This window comes from Microcaecilia unicolor, chromosome 9, assembly GCF_901765095.1.
Source record: "Microcaecilia unicolor chromosome 9, aMicUni1.1, whole genome shotgun sequence".
In the NCBI taxonomy this organism is placed as follows: Eukaryota; Metazoa; Chordata; class Amphibia; order Gymnophiona; family Siphonopidae; genus Microcaecilia; species Microcaecilia unicolor.
The window spans coordinates 208,346,220-208,358,806 of record NC_044039.1 but is presented as its reverse complement, the minus strand read 5'-3'; the positions used below and the strand labels follow the sequence as shown (position 1 = coordinate 208,358,806).

The following is a 12,587-nucleotide window of genomic DNA, read 5'->3' as shown; positions in this document are numbered from 1 at the left end:
TCAAGCAATCCTGTTTTGTGTTCAAGATTTTAAATGGTCTTGTACCATTTCACTGTAGTAATTTGATTTCATATGAGACAAATAGGTATAAGTATAGATCTTTTGTTGACATTTCCTTTGTTTAAAAATATTCTTTTGAAGAAATTCTTTGAATCTCCTTTTTTATTTCAAGCAGCTCAAGTTTAAAATAACCTTCCACTAAATATAAAATCTCAAACATCCTACTTATCTTTCAGAAAACCATTGAAAGCTAATCTTTTTGAGCAGTAATTGTGATGTATTTTTTTAATTAACTGTCACTGATCACTGTAACTCTTTCTTGCTGTGAGCAGATGCCCATATATTTCTATGGGCGTTTCTGGTGTTTAGTGTGCGCTAATCAGCATGCACTAAAAACGCTGGCGTGCCTTTATAAAAGGACCCCTGAATGGGCTTCCTCTCATTGACCACACAGGAATTGCTAGCACGGCTTTGTAAAAGATGCCCTTAGTTTTAAAAAAATTGCTGATTTCTTCAACATTGTGTATTTAAGTGTAGAGAAGCAGGTACCAAACATGTAAGAATCTCTCTTATAGGGCTCAGTCAGAGACTATTGGAAGGCAGGAACTCGCCCTCACCCTTGAAATGGGAAAATGTGTTTATTTCAAAATCTTTTATCTTCGTAGTTTAGTATAACACTGCTCTAGCTCCTTGGATACCTTTGTTACGAATTCTGTCATTAGGCTTGTGATGTTGAGCTGTTGAATGTCCTTGTCCTTGGTGATGCAGACCATGGCGGAAGAGAGAGGCTTGTAACCTGAGGTCCGCTCAGTAAATTTGAGATTTGCTCCCCGGGAAAGCCCTTATATAGCCATATGTACTATCCTCCCAAGACTTATGCTGTCTCACTCCTGATAAATGTGTTTCCAGGGAAGGATTTAGAGGCAGATGCACTAAACCTTAATGAGCCTTTAACGACCCTCCAAATGAGGAAATTTTGATCCGTTGCATGCATCAAAGGGCTTTTACCGAGGAAGCTAGCAGCTAATGAAAACGGAATGGAGATGAGCAATTAGTGTAAAAACCCCATTGAAACGAGATGCACTAACCTTTTCCGATTGCCTTTACGCAGGAAAAAGGCAGGAAACCTAACGAGAGGTCTGTACCTCTCGTTAGGACAGCTCTGTGCCAGGAAAAATAGTAAAGTGAAAAAACAAACAAACTCTGAGCCAATCCCAGCGCATTAGCAGAGCTAAAAGCGCTGTGATTGGTCAAAAGGAAACTGAAAGGCACAATCCATAAACAGAAGCCTCTACCAGCCCCAAGGAGTTCAAAAATATTTCTTAAATAAGCTTTCAAAATGTCCCCATGGAAGAGAAATCCACAAGTCCGGATCTCCCACCGCTGCTTCGGCTCCTGCCACAATAGTACTATCCAAAAAAAAAAACCACCCACTGCGTGTGCGCGACCCTATTCATCTCAGTGGAAAAGAAAGTGCCATTTCAACAGAAAATGATAGCAGCCAGCTCCCCCTCGTTAGCAGCTGCGGCCCAAAAGTATGGAAGCCCGGGCTGACAAAAAAAAAAGAAAAACATGGGGGGAATGAAAAGGGGACTCGCTCGTCAAGCGACTTCTCAGAGTTTGTGCAAATGCCCCGAACCAAAACAAGCCAAAGCCGCTGTGTCTACATTTCCCGAGGCGCACGCGTCTCTCTCCTCCTGGGCCTGCCCCCGTCTGACGTCAGTAACCTACGCAGGTTACTGACGTCAGACGGGGGCAGGCCCAGGAGGAGAGAGACGCGCGACCGAAGCTGTGCGAAGACAGGCATCAGCTTTTCTTCTTGCCCGTGCAGCGCCTTCGGACAGAGGAGAGAGAGGCGCTGCACGAGCCCGGTAAGAGGGAGGGGGGCCCGGTGGAGGGGGGAATGGGGGCGACGACCCCAAGAGGGGGCGGGGCACAGGGCGGAGGATGTCGGGAGGTGGAGCTGAGGGGAGACAGAGTAGTGAGGAAGGGAGAGGGGCCGGGGCTGCTAACGGTATGTTTTGTTTTTTAATTTATAATGCAGGGGGAAGCGGGGGGGGGGGGGGGAAACGGCGACCTCGGGCGGGGGGGGGCAAGGACGGCCATACAGGACACTCCTAATGAGCGCCTTTGCCCCCTCCCGACCCTTTTTTAATTTTTGTTTTGATTTGGGAGCCATGTGCTTGTGTTTTGACTGTTTGTGGCATGCGCAGAGCAGCTAACATAACGCTTGGCTGCTCTGCGCATGATTTAGGGGCCGATTACCGACGTGTATTGTGATTCTTTGATACATTGTACTTTCCAATACTGATCCGAGCATGTGTGACTTGTTTTGGTGCATTCTTCGTTTTTTAAAAATCGTTAGGGACTTTAACGATTTAGATTTTTTAACGTTTGCTTGATGCATCTGCCTCTTAGATTTGATTATTACCTTTCCAAATCTGAGCTCAGATCAAGTTACATTTCAGGTACAGTAGATAGTTCACTGCCCTAGTCTAAGTTGTACCTGAGAAAACTGAGTGTGAAATTACTTTCCCAAAGTTATAAAAAGTAGCAGTGGGAGAAGCAGGATTTGAACTTTTGTCTTCTCTGGTTCTCTACATACTGCTCGAATCACTAGGCCACTTCATTCCAGAGGTGAATTTGGTACTTGGAGCATTGAGTTGTCAGAAGAGGCTCTGGAATATGACCTGAAGGCATAGTTTTGCTGCTGACTCTGTGTGACATTGGACAAATCACTTTATCTCGCTGGGCCTCCAAGATTCAGTTAAAAACATAACCTATCTTTTCTGGTCAGCAGTACATGTGATTGTATAGCTTCTATAATTAATTAATTAACTTAACCTGCCTGTCTGCCTGTTCTGTGCACCCAGAGAAATGCCAGAGAATCTTATCTTCTGTTCCAGGTGTCTCAAACTGGGGAGGATATGCTGTAGCTTGTGCCTTGTACATCCTGAACACATGTGATATCCATGAGCGCTACCTGAGGAAAGCCATTGGTTTCCCCAGACTGTTTGAAGCAGATGCCTGGGCTGCAGCTCTACCCTCTGTTAGAAAGGTAATGGGTTTGAGCACATCTGTTTTCAGAGTCATTTTCTTTCCTTATTCAGCATGTGCCAGGTGACTGTGGAGCTCATTTTCTAAAGAGAAAACCATCCAAAAAGTGGCATAAATCTGTATTTGGGCGTTTTTCTCACAAAAATGTCCAAATAGGTATTTTCAAAACCAATTTTTAGATGATTTTCTATGAAGTCTGTCAGAGAGTGCGTTCCAATCACAAGGAGTCGTGTCAGGGGCGTGTTAAGGGCGGGAGCTGGGCGCTCCTAAGACTTGGATGTTTTTCAGCCATAACGGATCAAAACAAAACCATCCAGGACTAAAACTAAAATGTTTTGAGCTAGACCTGTTTTTATAATGAATAAAGCACAACAAGGTGTTGTGAGAAGTTCTGAGAGAAGAGGACATTTCTCTGGTACCGCGTCCAATGACCTCAATTAGATGTTAACTAAGGTGTGGGGAAGTAGAATATTTGCATAGGTTGCTGAGTTAGGTTCAAAGAGCCTGTTTGAAAAAAGCCCCTTACCTATATAAAGAGGAAAGGTCCCACTGAACTTTCTTTCTGAGAAGTTCTGAGAGAAGAGGACATTTTTCTAATAAGTGAACACTATTTTGCTTGCTTTGGGAACTTAAAAATTTAGGTTTAAAGGAGGAATTGTAGGTTAGTGACAGGCAAAATAAAAATATAAAAAAGCAAATTTTATCAACTAATCTCCATAGTCTTTTCCCCTTAGTTTTAAAACTTGAACTTTGTACCCCAGCATTAACAGATAGCCTCTAGCAAGCACTGCAGGATCTAGTTTAGTCTTCCCACCCACCCCTAGGACAACTCTTCATTTATAGTCAGCTATTGTAATTAGGGTAACAAGCAAGGAGTGCTCTTACAAGAGTTTTAAATACATTTCATTACCATCTGAGAAGGAAACACTAAATAAATCATACAATATACTATTTGTATTGAGTGCCACATGTATGATTATCTCCCAGTTGGTGAGATGTCATATGTGTGTTCCCAATGCAAAGAGCTCCCAGCTCTCAGAGAATGTGTCCGTTCTCTTGAGACTAGAGTAGCAGACTTGGTGGAGCTGAGGGAGACAGAGAGGTACATAGAGAAGATCTACAGGGATGTTGTACAGAAGTCCCACCTCCAGTCTGGTAGCCCCTGTGCTACCTTGGAGGAGGGAGGTCTCCTAGAAGGAAAGCATTACCCTGGTGAAGTAGGAAGTACTCCTGTAGCCAGGACCTGCCCACCAGGGGATGTACTATCCTCTCGCACTGAGGATATGTCTCCAAATGCTGCCCAGGAGGGAAGGGTTAGGACAGCTGTTGTAGTTGGTGATTCGATCATTAGGTATATACAGTGGTGGAAATAAGTATTTGATCCCTTGCTGATTTTGTAAGTTTGCCCACTGACAAAGACATGAGCAGCCCATAATTGAAGGGTAGGTTATTGGTAACAGTGAGAGATAGCACATCACAAATTAAATCCGGAAAATCACATTGTGGAAAGTATATGAATTTATTTGCATTCTGCAGAGGGAAATAAGTATTTAATCCCTCTGGCAAACAAGACCTAATACTTGGTGGCAAAACCCTTGTTGGCAAGCACAGCGGTCAGACGTCTTCTGTAGTTGATGATGAGGTTTGCACACATGTCAGGAGGAATTTTGGTCCACTCCTCTTTGCAGATCATCTCTAAATCATTAAGAGTTCTGAGCTGTCGCTTGGCAACTCGCAGCTTCAGCTCCCTATTCAGATTTTGGACTTTTTTTTTTTTTTTCAAAAAGTCCAAAGTCGGACTTAGACGTCATATCGAAAATGCCCCTCTATAGAGCTGAAATAAAAGCGCGCCATCATATCTGGTGCTACAAAAAATATATTTATTTTTGTAGTGCCGGTGTGTATCCGGCAGTAATCGGGTAGTACCGTGCTTTGCCCAGTTACCACCGGGTTAGCACGGGAGCCCTTACTTCTACCTCAGTGGATGGCGGTAAGAGCTCCCCCCGAAATGGCTGCGTGGCAAATGCTTCACTTGCTGCACAGCCATTTCTTTAAAAAAAGAAAGACCTACCTTTCACCTTCTGCAGTAAAAGGGAGCATCGGTGTGTGTCAAAAACATGCACCACCAACGCAGGCCCCCTTTTTACTGCAGCTTGGTAAAAGAGGTCCACAATGAATGTCCTCCACCAATAAATAGCACCTCATTTGGGACAGACATGGTCATATTTTAGTTTCTAGAAATTTGCCAAACTGCTGCTGTGTGTTGGGATTGCTAAGTTTAGGGATAGAAGAAAGGAGAAATCCCCCACATTAACCAATTGAAAAAGAAAAAACATATAAAGTATCACATACCATGTAAAATGAGTTTATTTTGTTGGGCAGACTGGATGGACCGTACAGGTCTTTATCTGCCTTCATTTACTATGTTTCTATCCTACTTATTTTCGAACGAGAAGGCCAGCCATCTTCCGACACAAATCGGGAGATGGCCGGCTATCTCCTAAACCCGGCCAAATCGGTATAATCGAAAGCTGATTTTGGCCGGCTTCAACTGCTTTCCGTTGCAGGTCTGGCCAAACTTCAAGGGGGCGTTTCAGCAGGGTACAGAAGGCGGGACGGGGGCGTGGTTACGAGATGGCCGGCTTCGGCCGATAATGGAAAAAAGAAGGCCGGCTCTGACGAGCACTTGGCCGGCTTCACTTGGTCCATTTATTTTTAGGACCAAGCCTCAAAAAAGTGCCCCAACTGACCAGATGACCACCGGAGGGAATCGGGGATCACCTCCCCTTACTCCCCCAGTGGTCACCAACCCCCTCCCACCCCCCAAAAAAATTAAAAATCATTTTTATTGCCAGCCTCTATGCCAGCCTCAAATGTCATACCCAGCTCCATGACAGCAGTATACAGGTCCCTGGAGCAGTTTTTAGTGGGTGCAGTGCACTTCAGGCAGGGGGACCCAGGCCCATCCCCCCCTACCTGTTACACTTGTGGTGGTAAATAGGAGCCCTCCAAACCCCCCCCCCCCCAAACCCACTGTACTCACATGTAGGTGCCCCCCTTCACCCCTAAGGTCTAAGGTAGTGATGTACAGTTGTGGGGAGTGGGTTTTGAGGGGGATTTGGGGGGCTCAGCACACAAGGTAAGGGAGGTATGCACCTGGGAACAATTTTTGAAGTCTACTGCAGTGCCCCCTAGGGTGCCCGGTTGGTGTCCTGGCATGTGAGGGGGACCAGTGCACTACAAATGCTGGCTCCTTGGATTTGGCTGGGTTTGAGATGGCCGCCATTAGTTTCCATTATCAGCAAAAACCAAGGGCGGCGATCTCTAACGCCGGCCATCTCTGAGGCCGGCCCAAATGTTGAGATTTGGCTGGCCCCGACCGTATTATCGAAACGAAAGATGGCCGGCCATCTTGTTTCGATAATACGGTCGGGTATGCTGTTTTCTGGGGCTGGCCTTAGAGATGGCCGCCCATATAGATGGCTGGCCCCGTTCGATTATGCCCCTCCATGTTATATGTTACTATAAAGAAACATTTTTTTTATTGTGCTTATAAAACTGAGATAAAAACAGCACCAAAGGTGTCAAAGATGACATCTTATTAATTTTTAATCATTGTACAAATCCTTTAAGAAAATGATCAAAGTAAAAGTTTCACAAACCAAAAAACTCACTTACAAAAAGCAATCACAGAGTTACCTTCCAAGACGATGTAATCAAAACACGGATATATCCACCACATTTATCATAATACTTACTCTAGGTGCATGCTAGCATGAACTTCAGTGAAAAAGATTAAACTTTAATCCCAGACCTGGGATTATAGTTTAATCTTTTTCACTGAAGTTCTCGCCAGCAAGTGCTTGGAACAAGCATTAAGATAAGTGTGGTGGGAGGAAGTGACGTCAGCGTTGCAAATGGTGGCTTGAAACGATAGCTCCCGAACCAGCAACCGCAAAGCTTTAATTATCGGCACGATCTGCACCACGCTGTAAGGCGAACCACGAAGGAAAAGCGGTGGGAAAGCGTAGCGCAGAGGACGATGACATCTGGAAGCGCCAAAACAGCTGATCTGCAGGCATTTGCGTTTAAACGCAAAGACGCCAAGACGATGCAGCAGCAGGAAGAAAATGGCGCGAGTCAGAGGACCGACCACGAAGTTTCGGCTCTCCTAGAGGGCGGAGTGGCGGACGCACCACAACAAGAAGTCTGGGCAAAGCTCTGCAACTGGTTCCAGGAGATCCGCACAGATCTAAAAGACCTAAAAGAGGTACGCCAAGATATAGCTGCCCTAGGTGCGGAGCTTCGGGGAGAAATGGCCGAGCTAGGCAGCCGCGTGGTGGAGTTGGAGGCGGGCCTAGAAGAAAATGGGGAGACGCTGCAGACACTAGAACAACGGGTGCAAGGCCAGAAGGCAGAGACTCAATATCTACTAGACAAAGTAGAAGATCTAGAGAATAGAAGCCGACGAGCTAACATTCGGGTGCGGGGCGTACCCGAACTACCAGACTATGTGAATTGCGAAGTGGTAGTACAACGCATAGCGGCCCAACTGCTCTCGGAGCCGGATAGCCCAATAGACACGGAATCCATACAGATTGAGAGAGCACATAGAGCGCTGGGCGGTCGCAAAAATAATGCGCCAAAAGACATAGTGGCCTGCTTTAAAGACTATAAAACAAAAGAAGCGGTGATGCGGAAAGCTAGGGCGGCTGAACCGATCGAGTGGGATAGCTATCCCATAGCAATTTATCATGATTTGTCATCCACCACCCTGAAGCGGCGCAGCGAACTCAAACCCCTCACAAACCAACTGAGAGAAGCAGGGATTAAGTATAAATGGCAGCATCCGTTCGCCTTGATGTTTTACAAAGAAGGCAAACAATGCAGAGTGGGGTCGATTGAAGAAGCACAAGACTATTTGGCGGCTCATGGATCAGATGAGGCTACTACAGCTCCGCAGAAAGCAGGTCAACCACGGAAAGAAAGGCCGAAATGGTAGCGAGTGTCCCAAGGAAGGGGGAGACTGAGGCGCCAACTATCAGATAAGCGGATGACCCCATCGGCGAACATGGGATGACCATTTGACTATAGACCTATGGGAAGATTGCTGTTAACAAAAGTCTGGAGTGGTTTCACACTGAGGTTAACTAGCCCTGTAGTGCAGAGTGATGGTATACTGAAGGTTGCTGAGATGATGACGTGATTTCCTCTTTAATGGACATGCCAATATTGGGTAAATTGACATGTCAAACACAGATGTGGGGGGCGAGAGGGGGGGCTGGGAGGGGAAAGGAGGGGAGGGAGAGCACTAGGTGGTGGATATATAGGTGGGGAAAAAAATAGAATGCCATGTCGGTGTGCACGTATGTGACAATGAATGTGCGAGGCCTAAACACCCCCCAGAAAAGAAGGCAGGTGTTCAGAGAGATGCTGCGTCTGAAAGCAGACGTGGTGTTTCTTCAAGAAACCCACTTAAAGCGAAACCATGAACACTTGATGAAGCATAAAAGCTTTCCAATTATACAGTATGCGTCGAGTCTAGATGGCAAAAAGACGCGGGGGGTGCTGGTGGCAATGTCTGGTGCTCACCCATGGTATATACATAAAACAATAAGGGACAAATTAGGCAGATATGTATTGGTGGTGGCATCCCTATACGGTATATTCTATACCATGGTATGTGTATATGCTCCAAATGAGGGTCAGGGAGAATTTCTGGAGGAACTAGAGGAACTCATGCAAAAACACATACAGGGACACCTTATGGTGGGAGGTGACCTAAATCTCACGATGGACCCAGCAATAGATAATTCGGGGGGAAAGGTGACATATGCCAAGAAGGATAGAGTGGCCCTTAAGGGGTGGATGATGAGATGGGGGCTAAAGGACCTATGGAGAGAGAGACATGGGCCAATAAAAGACTTCACATATTATTCACCAAAATATAATTCATATTCTAGGATAGACTATTGGCTAGGAGAGGGAGTAATAGGGGATAGAATGCGTGATGTGGAAATTGAACCAAGAACATGGTCGGATCACTCCCCGGTGGTTCTAACCATGAGGGTAGTAAACGCGCCTAAAAGACAGTGGCAATGGAGGATGAATGAAGCTCTCCTATTAGACCCGCAGAATATAAGTACCATAGAAAATTATATAACAGAATACCTTAAATTTAATGACACGGAGGAGGTTCAGCCTATCAGCATATGGGAGGGGCTTAAAGCAGTACTTAGGGGTCAGCTGATATCACTTCAGGCCCACTGTAATAAAATCAGGGCGGAGCGGGAAACCACTCTCAGGAGAGCAGTAGCAGACCTGGAAAAAGCCCATAAAACTGACCCGGCAGATAAGAAAAAGACGGCAGAGCTGCACGAGCTTAGGGCGCAATTAAATGAACTACAGCTGTCAGAAATAGCAGTGCAAATGCAGCAAACACAGCAAGAACACTTTGAGTGTGGGAATAGGGCTAGCAGATTACTCGCTTTTAAGCTTAAAAAGAGTGCACAAAGGAATGTCATTACTGGCATAAAGGATGCTTTGGGAGAACACCACACTCAAACAGAAAAAATACAGGAAATATTTTGGGAATTTTACACTAGGTTGTATCAGTCAGAACATACAGCATCTGAGAATGAGATAGCTCAGTATTTGAAGGAAGCTGACCTACCTAAAATGGCCTATGAGGAACTAGAAACACTGTCAGGACCTATGACATTAGAAGATATAGAAAGGGCAATCGCAGATCTACCCAATAACAAGGCCCCGGGTCCAGATGGGTTCCCTGTCAGGTTCTATAAAATGTATGCCAAATGGTTGGCCCCTGTGTTGCTGAGGGTGGTGACATCCCTAGAAACGGCCAGAGAACTACCATATTCTTGGAGAATGGCAGAGATAGTACTGATCTTAAAACCTGGTAAGGACCCGCTCCATTGCGGATCGTACCGACCGATTTCGCTCTTAAATACTGATTATAAGATATTCACTAAAGTGCTGGCTAAGAGATTACAGGGGGTAATGCCACGCTTGGTGCATGAGGACCAAGCGGGCTTTATCGAAGGTCGGCAGACATTTGATAATATTAGATGTCTGCTCCATGTTATTCAACAAGCGAGGGAAGATGAAGCTCCAGTGATTGTGTTCTCGGTAGATGCAGAGAAGGCGTTTGACCGAGTAGAATGGCCATTTCTGTTTGCGGTCCTAAAACAGATAGGAATAGAAGGAAGATTTCTGACTTGGCTTCGCCTGCTATATGCTAACCCACTGGCAATGATTAAGATAAATGGTACACGTACCAAGCCGCTGTCCTTGAGCAGAGGTACACGACAGGGGTGTGCGATATCACCACTGCTGTTTGCACTATCAATTGAGCCACTAGCCAGGATGGTTAGACGTCAGCAAGAGGTACGGGGAGTGGTCAGAGGTAGACGCGAGCACAAGATCATGCTGTTTGCAGATGATATCTTACTAACCCTTACACACCCAAAACAATCGCTGGAGTGGGCGATGGAGCTCATGGATCATTATGGGCAGATGTCAGGCTTTAAAATTAATGCAAACAAGTCAGAAATCTTAAACCTCACGACGCCTCCAGGCGAGGTAGCACAAATACAGAGGGCTCACCCATTCGTTTGGGCAGAGAAATCCATCAGATATTTAGGAATCCAAATTACTAATCAGGTAGAGACAATGTTTCAAGCAAACTACCCCAGAAAGGTAAAGGAGTTATTTGAAGAATTAGACAGGTGGGAAGGTCTAAACATATCATGGATGGGTAGAGTTCATGCAATAAAAATGATGATACTCCCCAAACTACTATACCTGTTCTTGGCCCTTCCAATACCAATTCCCCGCTCATTTTTTCAACAATTAAATAGGAAAATGTTTACGTACATTTGGCGGAAGAGGCCGCCCAGGGTGCGCAGGTCGGTGATGTTCCAACTCCCGGCCATGGGAGGCATGGGTGTACCAAATTTCTATCTATATTATCAGGCTGCACAGTTGAGGATTCTAGCGGAATGGTACCCTGAAAATAATAAGAAATGGTTACACTGGGAGAGAGCATGGCTAGGAACCCGATACTTAGGAGCTATACTATGGGCCCCGGGGAAGGACCTCTGGGCAGCTATCAGAAGGGCTCCGGAGGGGATAAGCCATCTCTTACACATCTGGTACCACATCCGAACGCAGACTTTCCCAGACAGGAAATACTTCCTACAAATGGCTATTTGTGAAGCTCCGGGATTCCCACTGGGAAAGTCAGAGAGTGTGTATCAAAGGTGGGCTAAGCAGGGACTGCATAAAATAGATCAGATATGGGATAAGGGGACAATACGAGAATTTCAGGACATGCAGGTGGAGTATGGATTGGAGGAGAAGGATTTGGTATACTACCATTGCTTGAGAAATTATATACACAGACGAGCGAGGGAAGAGCTAGAGTTGGCTGAAACAGTGCTCGAGAGAGCGATCAGGGGGGGAGGAGGCAAGGGTGGTGTGACTAGGCTCTATAGGGCCCTGCTGCTGCTCTCAACTCCCCAGGAATATTATGTGAGGAGATGGGAGTCGGTGCTCCAAACTAGCTTTACGGATGAGAGTTGGCGGAGTGTGTATAGATATTTGCTAAAGCCATCTATAGCACAACCCCTAATTGAAAATGGGTATAAGATACTGTACTGGTGGTACTACACGCCGGACAAGCTCCAGAGAATTTACACGCACATGTCTGCAGACTGTTGGAGAGGCTGTGGGATAAGAGGGACGTTTATGCATATTTGGTGGGAATGTCCAAAGGTCAAGGTGTATTGGGCACGGGTGCTGGAGATGATTCATACAATGGTTAAGGTGACATACCCTAGTCAGGCAGGATATTGCCTATTACACCTTCGGCCCCAGAAAGTTAGGATACACTGGCATAAATTAGCGATCCAGTGTTTTGTAGCAGCTAAAATTATGCTAGCGAAGGCCTGGAAGCAGGTCGAACTACCTGGCATGCAGCTGGTGGCACGTAAATTAGATTATATATACCAGATGTCCAAGTTGACGGCAATTAGAAAAGGCCATGTTAATTTGTTTCGAAAGATATGGCTCCCATATGAACAGAAAAGAGAAGTGCTTTTGTCACCACCATAGTGCGGGAGGGATGGGGGGGGGGGGGGGGAGGTTGCTTTACCTGTAACTGTTTTGAATTGTATGAGAAACCCTATGTATGAGACTTGGCAAATGTTGCTGGGTTTTTTTTTTTTTCTCTGTTTGTTGAAATTGAAAAAGCAATAAAAATATTTGGGGAAAAAAAGATAAGTGTGGTGGATATATCCGTATTTGGATTACATATTCTTGATTGCTTTTTGTAAATGAGTTTGGTTTCTGAAATTTTCTCTTTGGACACTTTTTCTTAAAGTGCAATGAATAAAAATTAATGAGCTGTCATGTTTAGCACTTTCGGACTGACTGTTCACTTGTCTTTTAGATTGTAAGCTCTTTGATCAGGGACTGTCCCTCTATGTTAAATTGTACAGCGCTGCGTA

The 12,587-nt window shown here is 45.4% G+C and overlaps 1 protein-coding gene across 2 annotated transcripts in view; it reads left to right on the top strand.

Moving 5' to 3' along the window:
* The window catches only part of DGLUCY (D-glutamate cyclase), a 124,920-nt gene that overhangs the window by 107,135 nt on the left and 5,198 nt on the right, over positions 1–12,587 (top strand). For both annotated transcript variants that reach the window (XM_030214223.1, XM_030214222.1), the window contains exon 12: positions 2,907–3,058. In XM_030214223.1, the coding sequence (XP_030070083.1) occupies positions 2,907–3,058 (152 nt within the window). The remainder of the gene's footprint in view (positions 1–2,906; positions 3,059–12,587) is intronic.